Source organism: Falco rusticolus, chromosome 6 (genome assembly GCF_015220075.1).
Source record: "Falco rusticolus isolate bFalRus1 chromosome 6, bFalRus1.pri, whole genome shotgun sequence".
NCBI lineage: Eukaryota > Metazoa > Chordata > Aves > Falconiformes > Falconidae > Falco > Falco rusticolus.
This window is the reverse complement of record NC_051192.1, coordinates 38,032,432-38,059,459: the sequence shown is the minus strand read 5'-3', so window position 1 is coordinate 38,059,459 and position 27,028 is coordinate 38,032,432. Positions and strand designations below refer to the sequence as shown.

The window sequence follows — 27,028 nt, the reverse complement described above, 5'->3', positions numbered from 1 at the left end:
CTTTCTAAATAAATAAATAAGTATTGGTGTCAGCTGTGCACCTAAGTTTCTGCTGAGATCAGGAGTGGAAAGATGAGAACAGGAGAACAGTGTGGAAGGTGCTACCCTCCAGTTGTTTCCAGGGAAGAGAATCTCATGAGAAAATTCTGATCTTAGGTTTTCTGTGTGAATTCCAAGATGCTAAGATAAACTGAAACAAACATTCAGAATTTTAAATACTTCTTTTTATATAAAATGGACTCACCAAAACTTCTGAGGTTTGCCTGTTACCTACTTCAACATATCGGCAGTATTGCTCAAAAAGTATAGATTTTGCAAATTCAGACTTTGAAGCTCAAGAAAACAGCAATGTATGTATGGATGTATCCAATAATGGATGTATGAATATTCATAAGTTAAGAGAATAACCAAAACAGTCTTGTTTGCAGCAGTTTTCGCAATATCTGTTCTTATTTATGGGGTTTCACTGTATTAATGACATTCTCTCCCTTCTCCTCTCCTTTATACAGCCCTTACGGGAAAATAAAAGAAAATGAGATGTGCTTTTGTAATGGTCTTACATCTCTACAGATGTCAGCTCAGGACTATCCAAAGATCTGTCACACGTTACACATACTCTTAAAAAGTAATGTACTTCTTTTCCGAGCAGATACGAATTCAGCTCCCTGGTCTATCACATTGCCTGTGTGATACTAAGAAATTAGTTTTAATCACTTTGGCTTTATCTAAGCTGCCTAAACTCAGGAGTTTCTCCTGGTTCCAGGATTGGTGATGTGAGACAAGTGAGGGCTGGGATGAGATCTGGAGCCTACTTCTGCTTTCTCTTTTGCCCCCTGACTTCTCTGGGAAGAAGTCCAGGGATGTAAGCTGCAAGAGCACCACGCTGCACTGGATAATGTTGGTTGATAAGGAAACCAGAACTAAGTGGCTTGAAGTGACTTATACCTGCCACATTGTATGGCTGTTAACTGTTTTCTTGTGGCTAACATGGGAATAGTGTTACTTTTCTTCAAAAGAAGAAAGCAAACATAAAAGTTAGGAATAATGAACATTTAGCGTACTGTAGTAATAGAGGCCTTATACCTCTTCTTAGATACTTACACGTATTTTTTAGGATCTGTCTCAAACATAGTTATTCCAGGCTACGAAGATTTATAGCTATCTGGCTACCCTCAGGGTTCAAGCGCAATTGGCAAGCCAGTACAAATTACAGATACATGTTGAAATGTAACACTGTTAGCCAGGTTCAGAAATGGTGGTGGTTTTATTCAGGGAGTCGAATAGGAGTTCATCCCTTTGCGATGCCTGTGAGTCATGCCAGGTAGTGCTGGCAGCCCTGCATGACCTTGCAAAGTGCTGTCTCCCCAGCTAACCTCCAGGTCTGAGCATCTCAGTTTGCAGGATGTGTCAGCAGTCTTCCCCTGGGCCAGGTGCAGGCAGGGACAGAGTACTTGCAACCACCCCTAAAGTTCTCAGCAGGTGCAATGTTCAAGAGGTGTTAGGTATGTCCAGCTATCTTATTGTCCAGTCCACTTATCACTGACAAAAAGTGTCTTGCATCTGTAATTGCTTTTATTCTGAAAAAGTATTTAAAAGATACTTTTTTGTCCATCCACATTTGAACATGTTTGTTTGGGTTTTTTCTTTCATTATTTGTGTTGCCTTGCCAATAACATCTGGGCTATTAGGTGAGGGGATGGTTGCAAACTATGGTAATAGCTATAAGCTGTGCTGTTCACTCATGGCTGAGGTGTGAACACTACTGAAAAGGGCTGGATATAAATGCTGGTTTGTATCTATGTAACTTGAATATATTATGAGGGAAAATTTAAAACAGCATTGTGGCCAAAGCAGTATTTTGGTCAGAAAAGTGGGATAAGGATCAATTTTGGTCAGAAAAGTGGGACAAGGACCATTTCTAACAATCATCTTTCATAGCCACAAGTAACAAAGCCTCAGTTACTTTATGCCCTATGTTGTTTGGGACAAGTAATTCCCCCTGATTTAACAGAGGGAAGAGTGCTTACCTAATTCATCACTTATTTCAGCCCCACCATGACTGATAGATCAGCTGAATGGTTACAGCTGGCAGCCACAGCCCACACTTGCAGCCTGGCCCATGTTGGGCAAAGCTGGCAGCCCAGCTGCAGGCTGCGATCCTCTGGAAGCGAGACTTGCTCAGAAATTGCCCTGTCTGGCATGTCGCCTGCACTGCGTGCTGCAGCACCGAAATCAGCTGCAACAGATCCTTGCCTTCCCACCTAAATACCAAAAAAGTACTGTCGATGTTGAGGCAAGCCAGTTTGCTCTGCATTGTAAGGGATGTGCATCTCTGAGAGCAGCTAGAACTTGAATGCTTTTCAACATGACCTAAACTGTATGAAAAGCTGTGAAACAGTAAGACAGGGAGGCAGAAATTCCTTTCTGTGATTTTCCTGCTCCAGCTGTGTATTGCCTTGGTGGGAAGAAGATCTTCCCATCCCATCTGCAAACAACAGCGTCTCTTTCCTGAGCAGAACTGATATGCAGTAATAGAATTTGCGAAGCTGTCATTCTGAATATCTGTAAGCAATTTCCATGCATTTCTTTCACATATGCTATCTTCCACATTACAGAAGATGCTTGTTTCATTTTGTTGTTAAATTTTGCTAAGAATTTACATAAAACTTCTCCAATTGTGCTACACCAAAAAGCATTTAAATGTATTAACTCCCTTTTCATTATGAATCAGTAGACCTAGAAGCGGCAGGTTTCTAAGACGACTGCTGATTTGGGTGTCCTGATTCCAGACAATCCAGTTAGAAGCATCCAAGATGAATTGATTTTTCAAGAACTAATGAATAAGTATCATCTGACTAAGAAGGATATCTTTCTAACATGTTGCACATTGGTATCATAACATCATAGCCTGATGGTTTTAAGTTATGATGGAAAAGATATATAGCTGAGGAAAATGTATCATCGTTTCTTAAAGAACCAAATTTCCTTTTAAAATATGTGGTATCATGTTTATTGGTTGGACTGATACCTCCCATGTCATGGAATATTATCTGTATTCATGAAGCTTGTCACATTTAGTGATTTTTCTCTATTATATCATGTGAAATGCCTTTTACATACACAATATAATACCTTGCATTTGCGCTAGTACTTCACAATGAGCATTGTATGTTTTCTAGACAACATCCGCTCCCACTAATGCTCATTCATGTATGTAGAGTAGGTATGTGTGCAGACATACAAAGACAAGGCAAACTACTGCACTTCCACCCATGCACATATGGAATTAAACCCATAAATATCAGGCAATGTGTGACTCCCTCCCTGTGCCTCTGGCTGAATTACTTGTGATCATTGTTAAAAAATAAAGATTGGATCAAAGTTGCAATCAAGCTTTCTAAAATTCCCTTAATTATTCTGTAATCAGAACTGGCTGTTTTTAAACGTGACTCCTCAGTAGAAGGGCATCAGGTGGTTTTGAGCAGACAAGCGGTGAGTGTCTTGGATGTCTGATTCTTCATACATGTGAGCTGCTCAAAGTCCTATTGCCCTCTCTTATTATTATTCCTCCTCAGAAGGAAACTCTTGAGCTAGTTGTCCTTGGGTCCCTTCTAGTTAACCAACAGAAATAGCTAATTTGATTCATGTGAGGTATTTACATTGCTATACTATGAGCTGAAAAGAGCTCTCAAAATGTTTGTGTCTTTCTGTTGACTGTCTGGAAGCCTCAGATATAAACATTCTTACTGTGGACCTGTAAATGCACAAAAGAGGTAAGGAGAAATCATGCTGCTCCCCTGGTGATGCTATGTGCTATCTGTGAAAAGAATTTACCACTCTTAGTATTGTGCGGTATAAATTCCTTGCTTAGAGCTGAGATCTCTCATTTGCACTCTTCAATCACTTCTTCCAATGCCTTTCAATTACTTATTGCCTCCTGCCTTCTTTTCCTAGATTAAACTCCTTCTTAAGCAGTAATTTAATGGAGTAACAGAATATAGTCAAAGGCTTCAGAACTAGATTTTTTTTATTCTAAAGTTCCATCATTTCTTTTGTAAATTTATTTATTATGTTGGATATATGCATGACAAAATACGCATGAAAATATGTTGGATCTATGTATAAAACATAACTAAACAAGCCTAGGATCTATATGAGTCTTGATACTTTGGCTCAGTACCAGTCTTTTACAAACTTTTTTCCCGCTTTGCTCACCAAAAACAATCTAGAGCTTCAGCCAGGCTTATCTATTTCCATATGCAGCCTAGGACGGGAAAAGAGCTTGCAGATGTTAACAGCTATTCCATAATGATAAGACAATTAAATTAAATACCTCCAAAGAACTGCAGCAGAATTTTTCCCCCCCTATATAAGCCTAAGGAATTAGATCAAATCCCATTAAGATAGCCCAAGTTTCAGGGGACAATTAATGACAGAAACAGTAATTACAGGAAAGGCTACCTCAAAGAGCCTGAGTTCCACATCAGTAACAAGCTGTTACTGATGGATCAAGAAGATAAGGCTACCTTTACGGAAGAACGGGAAAGGGTCTAAAAACAGATATTCCTGTTAACAATGGGAAAATATCCGGAGAAAAGCCAAAGCCTCCTTTATTTGTGCAGCCTTTGGGGAAGAAAGTATTGTAATGTATGGTTGCCATGCTAGGAATATGAAAAAGCAAATGAGCAACCAAGAGGCTGTTCAAACAAAAATCTATCTTTAAAGGTAGCACGTAGGATTTGTAGAATTTGTATACGATGAAGGTTTTGTAATGGTTATGAGAACACAAAAATGTGCATTAGCATATGAAAGAGAGAGCAAGCAGTAGGGAATCTGACTTGCTATCACATGATTGAGAAAAGCATTGAAGGAGAAGAGGTACATCAATTTTCTGGTGCCAGGAGATGTGAAGGAGAAGGCTGCTGGGATCTGCAGCTGGCCTGAGCCAGTGGAATTACTTTGTTTGGTATAACTTTGTGAGCTTTCATGTGTTTGTTTCCCTGGGGGCAGGAGCTAAAACCTGCTGTGATGTGATAGTTCTTGACTTCCTGGAAGCAGGAGATAGCCCACCGGATGACTAAATTGCCTCAGCACACTGGGGCGGCCAAGCCAGCTACTTCCTAGAATCTCCTGGGTCAGTCTATGTGTGATGTGATAAAAACTCCCACTACAGTTCCAAGGGGATGATTAGGACTGCTGGGACCCAGTTCTAATACAATTTCAGCAGAGGGACAGGTGAGCAGCCAGAGAGCAGAACAAGGGCAACAGGTAGGTGAGGACAGGAGCAGATTGTCTAGGTCTTGTGACCCATCACTCGGGCAGCCCAGGGTCGACTGAAAGTGGCATATTCAGGCACAGTTAAGAATGGACTGCACCTGTACATCAGCTGGAATTTTTATTGCCTTGTTGGGTGAAATAGGGCAACATTATTGCCTTGTAGGGTGAAATAGGGCAACATTATTGCCTTGTAGGGTGAAATACGGCAACATGTCGGCAAAACTTGATGGCAATAGCAGGTATTTACTGCAGCTGCTCTCTGCTGGTTGGAGCTAGAACTAAACCTCCACATCTGCTGGGGGATGTACATGTTCCTCACTTTTGTCAACTGATAACTTCCTGGACTCCTGAATTAGGAGGGTCTAAGTTTTACCGTACCACAGCAATGAAATTCCAAGTGCGCCAGGTCTGTAATTTAACAATAATCATGAAGCCAGTAAGTCACAGCTTTGTTTAAGTAAGACCTGGTTAGGTCACATCTCTTAAAATAAATGAATAGGAAAGATTAAAGTGGATTCAGCAGTGAATGATTATCTTTGACCATATATTATCAACTAGATGGCCTTATGCCTTTAAATCTGGGATAATTATGGTTTTCTCCAACAATATCCAATTACATGATGAATAACCTTGGCGTCTAAGGCAGGAACCTCTGATAATGCGTCACTTCTTACCTCAAGAAGACTGTTTATCAGAGTTATCAGTGCTGGCTGCTGAAAAATCAGCCTGCTATTGTTACATTCCCATTCAGAGCACGCTGTCTTCCAAAACATCCGAGCAGACCTGACAGACTGACGGCTGGGAGTACTTTGACATACTCTACCAGAGGGAACTCCTGCGGGGAATAAACCAACTGCATTCATTGCACTTCCTCTTTTCTAGTGTGTGATAATGTAACTGAGGAATGCAAGGGCAGTCTCTCCTGTGAGAAACAAAGCAGAAAATACATGTAGGAAATCTTCAATGCATATTTCTGATTTGCATTGATTTAATTCCAGGTTCTTGTTAATGCCAGTATTCACAAAGTACAAAGACAGAAATGTCTTGCACTGGGAAAAAATGTCTTTTATATACTGGGATCAATCACTCATACACAGTGAAGCATTAAATTTCTGATTAGCCTTAGATCCCATAAGCAATAAAGACTGAAAATTGTTATTAGAACAACAGGTGTTATCATTAAAATGCTTCCTAAGAATAGATTAGAAGGTAACATGAATGAAGTTTGTACAGTAACATCTTGTACTGCGTTAGAATAAGAAGTCTCTATAAAGTGGAAAAACAAGGCATGAATTTCATTACAGAGTTGTTTGGGATATTCTTTAATAGAAATAGCTATTTGATAATGTATTTAGCAACTTAGGTATATAAAGTGCTAATTATCTGGGGTTTTGCATTTAATATATTTAAATCTGGTTTAAATTTTGGGTTATTGCTTTAAAAACATTTACTGTTAGAAAGAAAAATTGATCTTCCCAGCCCTTTGCCAGAAAAAGAGAAGCTTTTGACTCATGGCTAATAAAAAAAATTATTAATAATTAAAGAATGTTGATGATTAGAAGCAGTCTACAGCTGCTATGCATGGATATTACAGATGAGACCTATCAGTCTCTGTTTCTTACTGAATGTGATAACATGGCATAGGTCATCAAGATGTTAAGGACTAGATCCAAAAAATGTTGCTGAAATGGGCTTTAGGAATTCCAGATAGGATTTTGTGCTTAAATCCAAGGGTAAGACCCTGAAAACTCCCACTTAGCTTTTGTTTGACATTGAAAATGCTTCAACACTGTGCCTGGTGCAAATTTCTTGCTTTGCTTGCTTTTTGACCTTAAAACCCAGTCCATGTCTGAAAGATCTGAGGATGAGCATGCTCAAAAGCACCTCTGATTGTGCAGAGCTCAGAAGCCACTGCTGCTTTCATGTTTCCATCCTATTTGCATTCAGATATGAAGCATTCAGCTACCGGAGTCCCCTTGTGTTCACTCCAGTTGGCGTTCTCAGCATGTGCCAGGTACAGGGTGCGGCTCATCACAAGCTCTAGTGGTGACCACCACAAAATCAGACCAGGAGAAAAAGAGATGCCTTTTCTCTATGTAACAATAAAACTGTGCATGGAATTTATATAGCAGTTTAGCATTTACGTGGGTTATCCATAAAATGGGGGGGTGGGGGCAGATTAAATTTCATTGCCGGGGGGAATGCTTCTTCCACAGCTCGTAGCTCCCAGCAGAACGCCTTGCCTGCAGCATTGGGTGTGCTAGGCAGGAAAAGCCTGTCTGTCCTAAAAAGAATTCAAGGTTTGTTGTGTGTTGTGTGTGCAAAACTGAAATGGCTTTGTAGTGTAATGGTTATGACATGCACCTAGGATAAGGGAGAATGGGGATCTTGTCTATGCTTCACAGTGTGCTCTTGGATTTTGTTACACAACTTTCATGGGGACTCCTGGTTCAGAGACCACAGTGCAGGAATGCCTCTTCAGTAGTGTGGGATTTTAATTGGAGCAAATTATACTGTAATTTTAAAATTTAATTTATTTTTGGCTTTTAAAGTGAGTTTTTTTATGTACGATTTTTTTAAAATTTAAACTAGCTTCACGGTAGCTTTCTGTGGTTTAACAGTTGGTCAGGTGCTTGTGAGCCAAGTCAAATGCAGGAGTCAGAGTCCTCAAGTGAACAGGGACTGTTTGTCATTAGTTTGTTCATATTCTTTTTCTAACTGGCTGATAAGCTACATCCAGATGCTTTCAAAGACCCGTTGGGACTGGAGTGACTGTTTCAATTCTTAATAACTATAGAAGACAGAATATGCCAATTCCCTGTTCCAGTGTTGCTACTTTGTTCAGTGGATACATATTTGAGTTCCCCCTTTGAATTGACATCTGCACTTCTCAGGCACTCAGAGATTCAGACACAAATTGCTACGATATTTTGCCTAGGAGAAATTACAACCTGCCACAAAGCCCTGCATTACACATGAGCCAACACTTTAGGGTAGTTTTATGATGATAGGGAAAATGTAGACAAAAAGCTGTTCTACTAAGACAGATGCACCCATTCTGATGGCCTGGCTTTGGGAAACTTGATTAAAAACAGGGTGGGTTTTTGGTTTTGTTTTGGTTTTGTTACAGTCAAAGGGTAACTGGCAAGTGCTTGTGCACGAGCACTCATGGGAGAAAGCAGCCTGGCATGTGGGAGCAGGTGTTGCATTGGCCAACCTGAAACCTTCATTTTCGTCCCTTGTCCGATTAAATCCAATTCAGAGAAATGTGTTGCTCCACATTGTGCCAACAATTAAAGGGAATAAAAGACTGGCTTACTTATTTTACAACTGAAGACATCCTCTTTTAGACTACTGTAACAACTGATTTTATGAAAGAGATGCTGCAGGACCATCAGTGAGCACAGGCTGTTAAAAGCAGAGTTTTCTACCTTGTCAAGTGGACAACTTCTCGATCAGCAGGACACTCTCAAAAGCTACACAACAGCTCTGATCTCCAGTTGACATACACAGACACTTTCTACATCAGCTCCATCACTCCCATGATGTCATGGAGTGTTAACCCTGCTCTGTTTTACTTTATGTCAGAGAAGTTACTACCACTTAAGCAGAGTCACTGTGTTTGGGTAGAGAGCTTACTTATTAGCTCTAAGTGAATAAGCTTACTCAAGAAACATGGTAGAAAACTGGACTTCTGGCTACAAAATATTTTTATCAAAAAGTTTCTGAATTCCACAGGAATTGTTTCTGTTTGTCAGAGCAATTTATTGCTCATTTACCCTCACAAACAAAATTTCAGCTTCCATCTGCAAATATTGGATTCAGAGTTGCCACAGGATTTCCTTAGGTGAGCCTTAGTGTCTCTGTTTCCTCTCTTACTGAGGTTACGCAGCCAAGCTGAATGTGGTGTGAGCTGTTACCAGGGTCTTCCGTCATATGCTGCAGTAACTCAGCGAGAAACAGTGATGCACATCCCACATAAAAGATTGAAGTGTACAGACCTTCAAAGACCATGTCAGTAAAACACCACAGCAGCTTTTCTGAATCCAAAGCTTGTTACTGGCCAAAGGATTTCCACTAAAAATTATTCAATTTGGATCTCAAGTTTTCATCTTTTACTGAAACGTAATTACAGGATCTAATTTTCGGAAAACAATTTTTGTCAAAAATTTCTGAAGAAACTCTTCCTCCAACCAGCTTAGATGCATACTTGTTATCAAAGGCAGGCAAGATTTTGAGTAGAAGAGAAGCAGGCGTAGCAGCAGGAGAAATAAAGACAGGAGCTGAATGATGGGCCCTGCCTACGTGAACCTATACTTCTGGTGTGGCTCCTACTGAGGGAGTTAAATGTGTCCACAATACAAGATACTGCAGCACATCTTGTTACTCTTGAGGCAGCTTCAGCAATATAAAGAATATAAAAAACAGATGGACAAAGGTGCTGGTAGCTTAGTAATTCCTGCAGATGGTCTTTCCATGTTGAGGAAGAAGCTTTCTGGCAGGACAGTGTTAGAGGGATTTATGCTGTTTTGCAGAGGGAGGGCTTTAGGCTGCACAGCTGCCAACCTAAAACCTTTCTAGATTTACTACTTGAAATTCACTTAAAATTAAACATCAAGGATGTTTTCCCCCAACAAAGACAGAGAACAAAAAATGTCAAGTAGGAAATGTTCGGGGTGAAGAAAGAATTGTGGTGCTTCTGATTAAAATCAAAATCAAACTCTCCCTCATCCCATCCTAGGATTTCAGAAAGCTTTCCAGCACACATCTGCCTCCAGTTTCCTCTTTGTTTATTCAGTCATCAATTATCAAGAGACTTTTTGTTTTGTCTCAATGAGCTGCACAATTTGAAGCAACTGTGGTATCTAAGATGGTTCTGCCTAAACCAAACACAGATTCCTTCATGGCACAGAGAAATTGCATTGGATTAAAATGAAAATATCCAAAACCAACAGAATTTTCTCTCTAAGCTGTTCTGAGGGTTATTATAATGCCATTTTCCCCTGTGAAACAAATAATACACAGACTTCAAAAGCCCTGAGTGTTGTTCTCAAACAACAGAAAGTAAATGAGATTAGACATCATGATTTATGATGCTTCCATTCCTTCTTTTTAAGAAAAGGGAAATATGCTAAGAATTAAAGTCACATGAACTTGGATTGTTTTGGCTCCTAAAATAGTATGACATGCACTTGCCTAGAGAGGCCTCTAGGACAAATGTACAATGACAGCAATTGCACTTGTGCCTTGGAAGCAGTAGCTCCCTGGACATATTATTACCTCTGATTAAACCAGTGGATTAATGCTTGTTGTTATACTCTCTGCTTATAGCAAGAAATTACAATGGAGCATCTGCCATTCATCTTCCCTTTCCGACACAGCTGTCAGTGACTGCTATTGTTACTACATCATGTAGCTACCAACTGGGGACTCAGTTTATGCTACTCCTTAGCTTACTTTCACATCCTCACAACACCTTCTATAGGAGCAGTCTCGGGGTGATTTTAATTGAATAGTCACAAAATGGCTGGGTGTATTGGCAACTCTATCTGAGGTTTCCAAAGCAAAGCAAAACAATACCAGTTTAACCATGATTTTGTTGTATGGCAGATACTGACCGAATCTGTAAATATAAAGTGCTGAAAACCAATAGGTAAAGAAATCAGGTTCCATTAGAAAATCTTTGCAGGTCAGTTAGAGCCAAGGGAGGTAAAATTTTTGTTTTTCTTTTAGACAAGCAATGATCTGTCTCTTGACAAGCACCTGTCTCAATGATCTAAGTGCCAGAGCACATTCTGGGACTTGAAAAAGTGCCCAGTCATGCACCTGAACAATAAATTTGTCTCCCTACTTCTGTATAAACCTGAAATACAGCTCATGGAGTGAAACTGAACAGGCTTCTTTTTAAGATGATGTTCGAGATTTCATATAGTATTTAGTAACAAACCCAACAATAATACAAAAGTACTTATATCTGCATGGGCTATCTTTACATACTGTTATCTAACTGGCTGAAAAGCACTGAAAATAACTCCTTCTGTTAGCATGGTAATATGTTTCTTGCTATTCTGATAGTTTATTACACTATGTTCAGATGGAGAAGTCAATTCTAGGCCACTAGTCCTTGCTTTCTTCTCAGAAATGTCTACTAATAAAGTGTATGATGGCAGTATTTCTGAATTCCTTTCATTAGAACTCTCTGTTATAAAATGAGAAGATATTAATTTGTCTTGTATATACATGAATAAAGTGTGAGGATCTCACTATTTTACGTCAATAAAAAAAGCTCTGGAATATTAATAATTCCTTTGAATTAAGTTATAAATTAAATTTGTCTGTGTTAATCTATAAACTCAGTGTGAAATCCTGACCTAGATTTAAAAGGCATTTTGCCTTAAATTCTAAAAAGGAGACTATTTCACATTGGACTAAATCACATTTGCCATTCCCCATAAACCTGTCCTCATTTCAGTGTAAGACAAACACCTAATAAAGTTTTAGGGTGCATGCACAAATTGATGGCACACGTACTGGAAGTAGGCAAACAATATCCAGGAAAACACATGCTCATAACCTGTCATAAATTACAATTTACCCATACCCTATGCATTCTCATTTAAACCTTAACTGAGCTGAATGGTCCTGAAGCAATGTAGGAGTACAGAAATCTGCGTGTTAGAGCAACTGTTGGGTTGAAGTCACAACTGGTGTCTACTCTCTGGCAAGGTTCACAGAAGCAGGTAGTACAAGAAGAGCAGATTGGTTGGTTGAACAGCCACAGCTGAGGCCCCAGCGTCTGCACTGTATATGCTTTGGAGGATTTGGCTTGAACCAAATCTATTTCCATGGACTAAATGTCTAGTAGCAGCTAGGATGCACTGGGGGTGCTCCCAGAGCACATGGCTTGCTCTGTTTCATGTGAAAATAATCCAGTTTGTCTGTTCTGAGACTGCTTCATAATGCAAACCGAAGTCTGAAGTAAGGTGGGGTAGTAACTCAAAAACACTCCTTATCTGACATAAAACACTAATTTATGCACACTCTTTACAAGGAGAGGCTATAGAGTACCCTCCTTAAAAATGTTACCACAGGATGACATGTATACTTCAAATGTTACAAATATCAAATGCATATTTTGTATATTAATGGCTGAATTTAGTCTTCATATCCAAACATTTCACGATACAGTCAAATTTTCTACCCACAGTGTGATTGATCATCAGGCCAATCTGGACACCTTAAGCATCTGAAAAAATCTTACATCATGCTTTCAATTTACTTTATTCAACTAGAATTTACAAGCTATTCAGATGTCAGAAAATGGTCCTGCAGCTATGTCACAGGGCCAGGAGAGAGAAATTAAGACCTCACAAAGGCAATGAAGAAAAGAACTCAATTCATAAAACCAATTTGCTATCTACGTTACTACAAATATGCTGAAAAGTCAGAAATTGCTCTTACATTAAAAACCAATACATTATATTACATATGAGTTTGATTAGCCTGATTTTCTATTCTCTCATACTTTAAAGTTTAGAGCTTTGAATTCCATGTAAAACAATATATGTACTCCAGCAGTTGAGATTAATATCCTCCAACTGCTCGCATCCACACTTCAGCTTCTTTAGCTGGGAATGGGGAGAAGCAGGCATTGTCTGAGTAGGGTTCCTCAGACCAGTTATAGGCACCTGTTTTGCAGTGAACCAAGTCTGAAGGCAGTACCACTTTCTCATTCTTTTCATCGTACAAAAGGGAAGATTAGATGATGGTTGTAGACTTGAAAAAAAGAGTTTTTTACAGATGTTTACAGGCATTCTGTCAGATGAATTGCATCCCAACTATCTTCAACATTATTTCATCTGCCCTATAGAACTGCCTTATAAAGGAAATCCAGTAGGAGCACTGAATTTTTCTGTAAGAAATACAGTAATCTCTTGACATGGCTATTTGAGATTCAGAAATTCCATTTCTTGTTGCTAAATTGAGTTCCCATCATCTCCTACCAATATTCACAGTCACACTCAATGATTTCATAAACCCAGAGTCTCAAGTATTTGGATCAGATCAGGGCTTGAGATGCACGGTGCTGGACACTGTGACCGACCCTGGCACAGGAACATTTTTCAGCCAACCCATTTTTTTGCTTCAGTGAGAATAAGTGAATATATGCTTAAGTAGTTCGGTGATCAAGGGATGACCTAAGAGATCAACTTAATGCTTTAAGAAGTATGAGATGTACAAGAAAACAGTAGATTATAATTAGAAATAATAATTTATTTAAAAAAAAGAAAGGAAAAGGAGGAAGCTAAAGCCATCAAGGAAATCTAGTTACCCAGTTAGCAAGGCCAAAGAACAGCAGGTGTTTGATTTTGTGGTTTTTTCATTTTTACACTAGAGGTGAAAAAAAAATGCTAGAAATAATATACTCCCAATTCTCAGTAAGAATGGTAAAATTATTAACTATTTCAGAACAGCAAAAATTTTTTAGGTCCAGAATACAATGAGACTTCCTTTACAACACAGAGCAGAGAAGAATATATGAAAATGCATTCTTAATCTGAGAGTTTTATGAACATTGCAGCCAGGAACTGGGTGCTTGAAAGCGCAGGAATCCCATGACTTTCTCAGACATAAATCACTCTTACTAAGGGTAGTTACACATCTATAGGAAATAGCAGAGACTGTGAAATTGCAAGGGAGCACCAAGTAATAATTAAAGAAACAAAGATTAATTGCTAGAGATGAGCTCAAACTACAAAATATAATTTGAACTGCTTAAATCTAAGTTTGGAAATTTTACATCTGGAGGTTTTATTATACTTAGACTATCATGAAAGGATGGCTGGCTGTAAAACTGCGCATAAGTGTTTTTTTCTACAATTTGGTCCCATTAATAGATCTAATAATTGCTCCTTTCCCCGCCCCCATCCCATTTTTTGAAAGAAAGTTATTACAGCATTATGGTTAGTCACAGCAATTTTCTGTACAGCAAGTACTTTGGATGAACACATCCCACTCATAACAGTTTGGACAAAGAAGATGGGAAATTATGTGAATGCAGTCCATGTTTAGGCACGAGGTTAGGCACGAGGAAAATTCAAACTGTGAGGAAGCAGACTGAATAGGCACTTGAAATCTTTTTTCCAACAGGGGATCAGCAATAACTCATGTGACAAGTACCATGAAATAAGATATGAGATCATCTTCAGTAAATCAATCAAGCAACTGTTTCTCCACTTTATCTAAGAAGTGCCTAGTTAAATAAAATAAAATAAAATAAAATATAGAAATTAAAAAAGTAAAAGGAAAGATCTGGGAAACAAAACCTCAAGATTCTCCTTGTCTTACATCTGTGTGCTCCCTCCAGATGGGCACAAGTCATAGGCCTATTTGTTGTCCTCCTCAAGCCATACCAGCATTTCTCTTTGGCAGGGTCAATAGGTGGAACACAGAGCACCAACCCGCACCTGTGGGTTTGGTGGGGAAGGGAATAGTGGATGCCGTGTGTCTTAACTACTTAAGGGCGATGAAAGCCCAGAATTCAAAGTTTAAGCTTTCACTGGAACATGACATAAATGGACAGCAGAATGCAATCCTTCTGCCTGCAGCATGCTTTGGACAAAGAAGGAAGTTTTTCTCAGCTTTGCACTGCATTAAATTTGCTTGTATTTGTAGCCATGCTTTGAGTGCAACTACTGGATAGGACTTACAAACCTGTGTTTTTTTCTAAACACGATATGTGGTGAGATTCTCAGCCAAGAGAATAAAAAGCCTTTTTGATAGAGACGCTGAAGAATCAAGGGTCTGGGGTATCTTTAGTTGGGGGAGAGGGTGCATCACTTGAGCTTTGATATCTTAACTGGATCCCATGGTCCTAATGAATGGCTTTTGTAGATGTGGTCAACACAGTAACTCTCCCTTCTAGAGAAAGCCATCATGGTGTGTTTACATCATATAGATGTCAAATCCTCATTATTGTGTTCCTCCCAAGTCTGCTGACACCCCCATTTCTTTCCTGCACCAAGCTCAGACATAAGATAAAACTATATATGGTTCAAGTTAATGTTCAAGTGATAGAAAAAAAAGAATGAGAAATTACATTCAGAAGAGTGTTTTATATGCCTACTCAAAATGCCAAGGCCAGTTTTTGTCTCCTTCAGCACCCTTCTGAAAGGTAGAATACTGCAAGTCCAGTGGTTTCAGTCTGACCTGATTTACAGGACAGAACAGGATAAACAGGTGGTCATTGTCACTTAGCTACAGGCTGTATAATTACCTAAAACAGTAATTAAATCAAAATTACTGCAATAATAAAATGGTGTTAGAGAACTGTTCTTTAAAATATACTAAGGGCATCAGAATTATCAATTTATTTTACCTTTCTTATAGTTTCTTAAGCAAATTAATCAAATAGTCATGAAACTAGAAGACAGATTTGATATTTACATTCTCTGTGGTTTTGGGCACAAAACTCATGATGGTGAAGACAAAGAGTTCTTACTTGTTTACCATGAAACTACAACACAGTGATGAAGTAGCACAATGATGGTGTGTGTACGCTGTGAACTCCTTGGCAAGGGAGTCTCTGTTGCAGCCTTCTGCCCACCTGTTTGCCACTTTCTGTCACCAAGGTACACTCGAATATAGGTAGCCTGGCATCTTGACCGGGGTCTTCCAGATAAAGCATGGGGTGATCCACCAAGTCTTTAGCATTCTCTGTACCACTATGGTGAACAAATCATGAATGTTGTTGGAGAAAACAGGTGAGATTTTGAAAGTATTGCATTTCAGGAAGAGACACTCAACTGGGGGAGGAGGTATTAAGTGACATGGAGGAACAATAAACCTCTATTTTGATGGTGGTAAGGTCACAGAGATACCAATTTTTTTAATAGGTTTACAAGCATAGTTGCAATATCAGGAGTTAAGTCTTATATTTAAGTTGTGTTAATAAACTATAGTGATATTTTAGAAGAAAAAAAAAGAAAAAGTGTTAGAAGTTAATTGAAAAACTCTACTTTTTGTCTACTCGACTAGGTAGATGAACTACTGTTCCAGAAATCTTAACTACATCATACTGTTCTCATCAGAATGAATTCTTGGTAGCGAGACTTTCATTGGCAGTTAGAGTATGAAATATAAGTGAAAAGCTTACAGGTAGGCTTATATGTTTAGATTTGAAATTATCTACATTACCAAGATACCAAAAAGAGACATAGTGTTTATCTTTCTGTATGCATTCACACCATTGCTTTATAGTGGGGAAAAAATGTCCTTCCCTTCATCCTGTGTCGTAAGCTGCTCATGGAATAGAAGCCTATCTTTTTGTAGCAGACATCCTAAGCCTGCCCCCTCCCACAACTGTAAAGTTCTGAGTAATCCTGACGGGCAGCATAGCAATGAGTGTAGATTTCTTGCTAGTCGCTGTAGATTTTAGGCCTTTTCTCCATAAGCATATTCCTTGCTTTTACAAGGATTAATTCATGTGCTTATTTTCATGTCATTTACACAGATAGAATACTTAGTCTGCATAAGGTCAGGCACACATCTAAGTGTTCAAATGACTGGGATATAAATAGTCCGTGTCTTTGGCTATTTAGAACCCCATTGCTCATGCATGCTTATCAGTTTCAGTAGAAGTTTTGCGTGTGCAAGAGATACAGGGTCACATTTCAAATGATGTCAGCGAGTGCTCCAGAAAACTTTGCCAAACTGCAAAGCTTGACCAGTGCAGAACCATTTGACTGGCTGCCTCATTTCTTTCTCTCCCTCCACTGCAGGGCAAATAGACACATTTAACTATTTTTCATTATTTATTTTTCCCAGTAAGATATATGGTTATTTACCTGATTTGGTTTCTCAAAGTAAATTTTAATAGATATTCCACCCCCCTGCCCAGTGAAAGTGAGTTCAACAGTTATGTAAGGCAGAGGCCAGCCAGCCACAGCCTTGCCAGTACCCCTCAGCCCTGGCTTTCAACACAGTTGTTATTCCAGTAATGTCTCTCTCTCAAGCTGTGGCTGCCAACTCTGTTCAAATGTGTGGTGGTTTTCTGCTGTGGGCAAAAAGCCACCAAGACTGAAGCTGGATCCATGAAACTCATTTCATGGCTAAATGCCGATGCCTTTAACCATAACTCTCCATAGGTAATAAATGGTGAAAGTATGGCACAAAGCAGCTTTTTCGGGGTGAGGGAGGTAGGCATCTCTCTGTGCTGGAATATGAAAAAGTTCGTTGCCCCAAAGCAACAACATTCTAATAGTCTGGGGAAGAAATAAAAAAGATACCACCCCCCCTTTTTTTCCCCCAGTTGATTTTTTCATGGGTGAATTTTAAATGGCTATTTGTGAGGAAACTACTTTTATCCCAAACAAGGATTCATCTGTCTGCTTTTGCAAGGATTAAGTCTACACCAAAAGGGAAACAAAACTCACCCACATTATTCCTGTCTGCGTGGAATTTACAATAATGAAAAGAAAGCACCTCAGCCATTTGCCATGGGGCGTCTGGAAGGCTTGTGTTTTCATTTTACTAACTAGCTCCTTAAGGAGGGCAATTCACATTTCTCCTGGAAAAACTTCTGCAGACAGGTGAGATGTCCAGCGAGAGATGTGACCTCTTCAAAATCTATCCAGTGTTTCAGCAAAGAGTAAAGACCAAATCTGCCGGTGGAAGACTGGTTACCAGAGTAACAAACCAGATAATATGCTTTTATCATCCATCCCCCTTACTTCACTGTCATCAGTAAGACTGTACAGATTAAAACTGATGGGACCATTTAATTTTGTATATCTTACGATGAGTGCAGCTGCCTACTTCCTAATAGAGCAAATATAAGGATAACCATATCTCTTCTGTATGAACCGGTATTTATTATACACTGAAGTTTCTCTTCTAGTTGGCAGACATTTTTCCTTCTGTACTAATCCTAAAGCCTGATATGAGAATGTTATTCTTTCCAGCATAAATTCATAAAACTCAGTGTTCTGCCATGTAGAGGTTACTGAGCTAGCTTTGCATGAGCTAGTTAAGATGTGAGAACTGGTTAAGTTGCCTTAGTTTTGGACTCTTCCAAGCTAGTATGCAATTCTTCCCAGCAGAGTTAATTAGCTTAGGCATCCAACCAGCAATTTTCACAGCAAACTAACCCAATTATCTCCGCATGATACGACATTGTGTCATGTCTGAGCTCAGAATATGTCTGTCTACATATGGGAAAAATTAACCACAGGTTGTGCCATTGAAAATAGCAGTGGGTGCTCTAGGGAGAGGGATAGTTCTCTTCTGCCCTTCATAATATGAAAATCTGGACTAACAACCACATAGTGAGCACCTTGCTATATGCTCAGATTTTGTGCCAGCTATCTTTTAAGTCAAAATCATTAAAAGTAAAGGGCAGGAGGAGCCCAGGGTTCTAACTTCCAGAATGTAGCATAAAGCAAAATCTTTTTGACATCCAGTTCAGCATTATCTAGCAATTCTGTCACGGTTGAGTGCTCTCACTAACTTGATAACAACTCCAATTCAAGCAGAACAGTGCACTGCAAGTGCTGATGAGCTACTGGTGGCTCCAGAGAGACTCGGAGATTCAGGGGAAACCTCTGACAACACACTTTTATCAGCAGTGTGGTATTTTTATGACCTACATTCCTATAGTACTTCAGCTTTTCATTGTACATATAAATTTATTCTTGTTCCCAAGAAGCGAGGAAGTACTTCTCCCATTTTCCAAAGGACAATGGATGTGCAGGGATGTCTAAAGCTTTAGCCAATGCCAGGCTCAAGAAATCTGTGATAGATTTAGGATCTGAACACTGGTCTTCAAAAGGCTAAGGTGGGCCACTGACGGACTTTCTTCTGTGACAGTTACAGAAGCTATGTTGGTTTAACTATAGTACAACATATAGAAGTGTAAAGAAAGAAGCACGTTATAAAGAATAAGTGGGAGAACATAATTTTCTGTAGGAACTTTAGTACACTTAATTACACTGATACTAACCATATCCTGAGCAGAACACATCTATGATAGCCTCAGGAAGCAGTGCTTGCTAAGTGGCCGTGTAATTTAGTTGTTCAAGTTATTTTTCACACTTGCATTATAAATATTGATCAATCCAATGCTGAAAAGGGAGGCATTAGACTGTTTCTTTTGCTCTCAGCTTCAGGTTTAGCAATATCTACTCAGTCCATTGAAAAGCTGCCTGCTTTCACTATAGCCATTGTAAGCGTTTAGGCATTTCTGTATCTATTATTTCCTGCTTTCTAGGAGGAAGATAGGAATACAGTAAGATTTTCACTGCAAACCTCTCTTCATCAACCTTTATAGAAAAAGAATTCCATGCACACACTCCATGTTACCTCAGGGAATGTGGACTTACAGTAGCAAGCCTTGCATTACTCCTGAAAACCTCTACATTTGATGCTAACACAGAACCAGTAAGTATAACCCAGATACAGACCTTTTCTGACAAAACCAGCTGTTACCATTTCAGAGTACTGCTAAGTAAGGTACAGTTCCAAGTATGGACTGGTCTTGCAGCAAAGATCCCTGGAGAAATAGAGTCAGAACTCCAGACTCCTCTGTTTCTTTTCTTACTAATTATCCTATTGCAGTTGCTGAGACTTGCCCTCTAGATTTCTGTCAGCACTGTGTCACTGTTACAGTAAGTGACAGCATGATTGTTTCAGCATATTTCAAAGACTGTGCAGTCAAGAAAGATGTCCCTTTCTGAAGGCATGTTGTGCTTTTTTCACTAGTTACACCTACAGACATATTGATGTCAGCTTTGCATTGATCAGTGATGCTTTGTGTGTTGTTCTCTTGGAAATTCAATTCCCTTGTAAAATCCGAAATTTGATGCTACGTGATGCATTCAGCACAAAGTCTTAGACCTTTCAGGTTGCACGGTTTCTGGCTCCTGGTCTTCAGTACAGAGTTCTGTCCAGACTCTTCAGTAGTTGCCCTCAGAGCAACCATATAATGCTAGTTTCTACTTTCCATACCTCTTGCAGAGCCAGTTGTGGGATATCCACTTGCACTTAGAATATCTCAGCTCTGTACATGATTTGAGATACCTTGGAGTGAAATGTAATATCCTATGTTATATATGACACTACAGTCTTCAACTTGTCAGAGACACTGAAGAATAGTAATAGCAGGCAAAATATTTTTAAATAGAAGAGATGTAACCTCTGAGAGCCAGTCACACCTTTGGCATGTCCCCTTGGAGTCATTTTTACATTCCTAGCAGTTTCCTTACAGAGCACAGCATATGTTCTCATTCTTGCATATACATATACTACAAGACATAGATAAGAATATACGTAATGGAAACAAGATCTTGTTCTGCTCACTGCTCCTAAAGAATCATTTGCATTAAAGATGATGCCAAGCTCCCAATTTCAAGCTGACTTGTTATAAAAATGCCAAACCAAATGATGAACCAACCCATGCAGAAGGCTTTCATCTTCAGGTCATTTTTTTTCCCTCCTCTCCCACCCTCCCTTTTTTCCCCCTAATGGATAATAGCATTTGCGCGGATATAACTTCCTTAGAACTACAGTATTACAAACTCAATGGTATTTAAGCTGTAGATTATAATTGGCATGATAAAGGATCACAAGTGTATCTTTTTTGTCAGCTTGTTCCATTAAGAACCTCTAACCATGGATCATTGATGTAACAAATCATTATGGCCCATTGTGTCAGTTCATCTGTTGGGATCTGTGCACTATAAGCATGACAGATTTCCTCTGCAGCAATTACAGTCTATTGTGACAATAGGATTTAATGAATATAAACAACAAACCACATAATCTGTTATTACAGAACAGGGCTATGCACCCAGATGGGAATTAAGTTCCTAGACATTGCCAGTTGCAGTTTTTAAAATTGTGACTATTTCAGTCTTCATTCATTAGATGCAATGCTCTAATTTACATCATACATTTACCTCAACCCTGGCTGGTGAAAGGTCTTTAGAATTTAAAGTCTAACCCTGCAAGTATTCTGTGATTTCGTTTTTTCTGAGTAGACATGATCTTTCAGGTTTTTAGACACTGCCTGTCTTTCACTGTCATACTAGCCATGCTGTTAAAGTTTCGGTACAGCACTGTAGATGAAAAAAGCAAATACAATAAAATTGGTCACAGAAATAAATGAAACAGCAGAACATTCCTGTATTGTTTCCAAATAGACCCTTCTACTTAATTTTTACAAATGCTGGGTAAATTGCTACACCTGTGCAAATCTGTAAAATCAGAGTGATTGAAGTTTTGCTGATTGATGCAGCTGAAGGTCTGACCTAAAGGCTTTTGACACATATTTGTGAAATTAATACTCTCTTTCAAAGTACAGATTTTTAGCTTTCAAATATGACTTCTCTACTTGAGTACATCAGAGGTTACAATTAGAGTGCTGGTACAGCTATTTTTTCATCTATGCAGATGGGCACTACAGGAATATATACTTTGTTTCAATAACTGAAAATTAACCATAAAGAATATATTAAGGCGGACTACATGTGGATGAGCTGTGTAAATGCCATTGTGAGTTATCACCGTTATCACATGCTTTTGAGAAGAAATCACCAATTAAACACACTTCTGCACACTTCTTGTATCAAAAGGGGAAAAGACTCTTACCCTTACCTAGCATGCGAACACATTTGGCATTCTGGTCAGGACTATCAAATGAGATTTCTCCGCACCTCTGAAAAAAAAAAAAAAAAAAAAAAAAAGGATATATTTAGTTAAAGGCTCTGTGATGGTATCCCTGCCCTTGTCCTCTGATACCCCTGTTTATGTTTTGGAACTAGAGATGTACAAAGACACATTGTAAACATGTCAAAATCGAAAGAGTTTCAAGTAGACAAAGTTTGAGGAAGAGTGACATCACTAATGTGCAAGGATGGGTCAACACTGTTTTCTAGGTTGTTCATCAAGAATGACTGGAGGTAAAACCTATTACTTTTGTATCTATGGCTTAAGTTACTGCCTGATCCATGTTACTGTTTGTTACCACCAGATCCAATTGTACAGGAGGCCTCATTTACCACTGGTAGACATTGTAGCCCTCTCCGGTACACTGATTTAGTTGTCACAGGGCTGCACCCTAAAAAGCATCTGTGAAACGGTGCAGTTGAAAACAAAACAAACAGCTATGCTGATCCAACAATTTGCATTTCTGTAAAATGAACTTATTTACTCCCCCTCCCAACTCTTAAATATTTATCAAGGAAAGCTGTCATTTCACAAAATTTGAACTCTCCGTAACACCTATGAGTAAAATTGTTTTTTGTAAGGTACAAATAATTTACAACTCTATGGTAATATGTTTTGTTAATGAAAAATAATATTCACATGTACAGATGTATTATCAGGGCTGATGCTCTGTCCCTGCACAAACCCAGTGAAGGAACATTATTAGAGTTAGGATTAGAATACAGAAGTGCTGGGTTGCTTTCAATGAAAAGACATAATTTTTGAGTCCTTTATCCAGACAGACATATCAGTTTAGCTGCCAGGAGAAACATAGTTGGTGTGGCTCATGGGTCTGATCCAGCTCCGATTAAAGTCAGTCAGTGTACAGATCACACTCCCTTCAGTAGTGGTTGCCTCAGGTGCTACAAAAAAAGATTCTATTTTGTCCCACTACACTGATAGCTCATGATGTGGGCTTAAGGACAGCCTCAGATTTTATAGGTAAAAGTGGTCTGTACTTCCTTATCTACATATTTATGGGTTTGGTATCTATGACCAAATGTGAATAACAGCACAGTGGTTCACGTTTGGAAAAACCACTGAGAGCTATCCATTTCCCTTCCTCTTCCTTTCTCTCTCTTAAGCAGTTTCCCCTTTTCAGCACCTATGGCTTGCTTTCTTATGTAAGACAAAGTGGTTAGTACTGTCTTTTTCTTTTATCTTTTTCAAATAAAAGTGACATTTACAGCAAATATTAAAACCTACAGAGAATCATGTAAGTAAAAGAACCCAGAGCTTCAAAGAAGATGATACACAGCAACATTTTCATAAATGAACAACATATTTGGAACTCACTATTTTAAAAATAGCCTTCACCTCCCTCCCACTGAAATAAACACAAACAAACAAACAAAAGCCCATCTCCCACACAGAGTCTTTTCATATATCAGTACATCTAAAAAAAGCAAACAGACGCCTGTATTAACCTTCCTAGGTGGGAGCATGTTCTATAAGATTGTAAAAGAAAAACAACACCCAGCATTTCAAAGCTGATTTTACAAATGCTCTTATACCAGCTCCCTATCAGGAGAAATAGAAATTTGCTATTTGTTCTTCTAGGAAGAATGTTAAGATCTTTTCACAGAAATCTTTCAGCTTCTTCATGACCATAAGTATACTTAGACTCAGATGCAAGAAAACACGTCAAAATTAATTGCCCACCTCACCCCTAATTTTATGCTGCTCTTTGAAAACCTTTGGTTATTTTTGATTTAGTCCCTCAGACGTATTGTATGTTACAGACATATTCATATAAACATCACATTTCAGGCTGGCAAACGATGTCTTACAATACCTAACAATACTCACCAGTCCTAGTGTTATGAAATTGGTAAAACAGCTAACGTTCCCCAGAGTCCACTAAGATCCCACAGAATCCATTTTGATGATGGATGAACTTTGAAAACTTTGCAAGTAAGATTCAGATACCCGTATAGAAGTTCATAGCCTTATCTGAATTTTCTTAGCCCCTACAATTCACAGAACTGACTGAAAATCATACTACAACAGTCAGCCTAGGAGATTTTTCACTACTACCACTGCAGCTGAAAACACCAGGAGAAAAAGCTTCTGCAGCCATTTAATTTCTGATGCTAATAAAAGCTCATAGGTACACATCAACGGGCTGAAACATGAGCTGTTACCAAACTCTCAGAGCATCTGAAAAAGAGTTTGCTGGATCCTGGATGTGTAAAGTGGCACCGAATTACAGCAGGGGCTCATTTTTGCTCATCTGAAAAACAGAGTTCTTTGGGCATTTTTGCTGTTAGTGAACGTTTTCCATGAACAAGAAGGAATGACTTCAGGATTTAATCTTTAGGATTAAGCTGAGACTTTGCCACCACTACTGTGAATTCCTGCCAGTGTTGGCTACGCTTCTCCTGTCCTTTTCCTGGCCCAGATTACTTCCCTTTCTGGTTTGGGTTTGTTCCGCCTGCTTGTATATCAGGGCTGGTACTGAGAGACGAGGCCAAAAGCATCTCCAGTCCCAATGCATTTCCAAACTAGTCCCACAGCAGCTGCTCATTCTGTCCTGAAAGTTTCCAAGTTGGCTACAGAGTCAGTAGTGGATCCATCAGAGAGCAAGAACAGGACTTTGACATTGGATCCATCAGAGAGCAAGAACAGGACTTTGACATTAAGTGCTGGTTATTCTACTTTTTAATTTCAACCGGTCAGAAAGCAGAGAGAGGAGAAGAATAACCCCAGACATATCTGCTATACATATGCAGACCTATTGCACACGTGTAGATCACCATATATGTCTGTTGGGGAAGCTGAGAGAAATATGACATCTCTCTTAAAGACTGGCTAAACAGCCTCTGGAAGCTGCTGCTTATAAGCAGCACTACCTGTATTCATAGGAATCAGGTCTGGAGGAAGGTATCAGTTTTCTGTTCCCATTTTAGAGAAGCAAGAGTGTCAATGGTGAGCTGTAAAGACTAAACACATTATCCAGTTAGGAAGAGCAACAAACTCAAACAGAAAAGCTGCCTCTGAACTTTATTTCTTGAAATCTATAATGAGGTTGGATTCGTAGTTCTGACCTATATTTGAAGCTCTTTAAAGGTCTAAGAATTCACTCTCTAAAAATAGGATAAATCATATTCTTGGATCCTGAGTTTGGGGTATTTTAGATCTCAGTCTCTCACAAGTGGCAGAAGAAAAGTTCATGCAGAGAGTGGCTGGAAAATTGATTCTAGTCAGTTGTACTAATGCAGTAATGCATCTCATTTTACTTCTCCAGTATTACGTGATCATTCATAGGCTGGGTTTCCATTTCCAGCATGCCTGGGCTCACACCACCTGCATTTGAGGATTTGATATGGGCTGTATGTACCCTAGAAAGAATATATCCTTAGTGGGGTTTTTTATGTTGTAGAGAAAATTTTATCTATGAAAAAACTGGTTTTGAAATAATTCTATTAATCTTGTGTTTGTATGGTAAATTAAAGCATTACATGTTTTAAGAAGAGAGAGAGATGCAAATCAAGTAATTGAAAGAAATAGGGCTAAATTCTTACCTATAATAAAATCCAGCATGTAAAGATCTGAAAGTTTTTGTCATGAGAATTGCAGTAAGTGGCATGTTAATTTTCTACTTATTAAATGCATATAATTAACATTTAGCTATATTAATAATTTTAGACTGTATAGTGTTTAAAAATATAATAGTTTTTCTGGCATGAAATTTGAACATGCACAATTTTGACCTTTTTAAGCTGCAGACAATGAAGTTTTGAAAAGCCAGCTTAGTCAGCTAAAAGGTTATTGAAGTAGGAACCATATTTATAGGCTTCACTGTTCTGTTCTGTTCTGCACATCTTGATTATGGTGTTCAACATATATGTCTCTTCAAATGTTGCAATAACCAACGAGGTACTCAATGTACATGATCAGCCAAACATGACAACAGATTGGATAATTTTCCTTTTGCAGAAAGTGACAGGGATTATTATACCGACAGAGGAATTGTGTTAATTGCACATTGATTGCATGCCAAATAGTTTTAAAGAATCCATCTGATTTCTTTTTTTAAAGTAGCCTTAAGTTAATGTGCTTCACTTTTACCAATAGGAGAAAGAAGTAGAGTGTACATAACAACACTTTTGGTAAAAGAGCTTTTTATTTCCTTTTTTTTTTCAGAGTACTGCATATAATTTCACATTCTTTCAGAAATGAGAGTTAAAAGATATACTTGTGGATACAACTGATTAAAAGAATTTAAAGTAAAGCAAATGGCTTCTATGCTTCTATAAAAGAATGGATGAGCTCAGAGGCAAAAAATGCTCCTGTTATTCATATATCTGCTTTCCTTTTATGTTCTTTTCTTCATCATCTTTAAAAAAGTAATTGAGTAAAGTCCTCTAGTATGTAAAAGCATGATTCTAATTGCTTAAGGAATTACAGACGTGAAGTCTGTTAGTGTGAAAAACAACAGTACTTCATAAGTTTTAGCAATCTTTTAATAAAAACAACTGGCTACTCATATAAATAGCTGAAAATTAAGGGCAATATTTCACAAGGAGCCAGGCCACATTCTCTTTGTTTTCAGGCTGCCTAGGAGGAGATTTAAGGTGGATTCATCCTGAATGCTGGTGAAATATCAGAGTGTAGGAACTGTAGGATTTCCAATGCCTTGTTACATTGGTGGTATTTCCAGTTCTGTCTGTCCTCTCTGACAGGGACAAAAGAAAGTACAGGAACAACCAGAGCAGACTGACACATGTAATCTGTCCTGGCCTCAGCCTTTTCACAAGCACCTCCCCCAAAATGAAAGCCTTCTAATGATATCTGTTAGTGATTAAATCAATGTTTATGTGAAACAAGGAAGTTCCCTACCAATACTCTGTGTAATCTTGAGATGCACTTAAATGTCAAACACGAATTTTTCTTTATCTTTACCCATGGCCTTTGTTGGCCTTAGCAAAGGAAATTAAGCCAATGTTTTTTATTTGTTTAGAGATTAAAGCTTCTTTTCTCTATATCA

The 27,028-nt window shown here is 38.6% G+C and overlaps 1 protein-coding gene across 2 annotated transcripts in view; it reads right to left on the bottom strand.

Annotated features, from left to right (window-relative positions):
- PDE7B (phosphodiesterase 7B) overlaps window positions 1-27,028 on the bottom strand; it is a 182,050-nt gene that overhangs the window by 99,949 nt on the left and 55,073 nt on the right. For both annotated transcript variants that reach the window (XM_037391541.1, XM_037391542.1), the window contains one exon: window positions 21,928-21,988. In XM_037391541.1, the coding sequence (XP_037247438.1) occupies window positions 21,928-21,988 (61 nt within the window). The remainder of the gene's footprint in view (window positions 1-21,927; window positions 21,989-27,028) is intronic.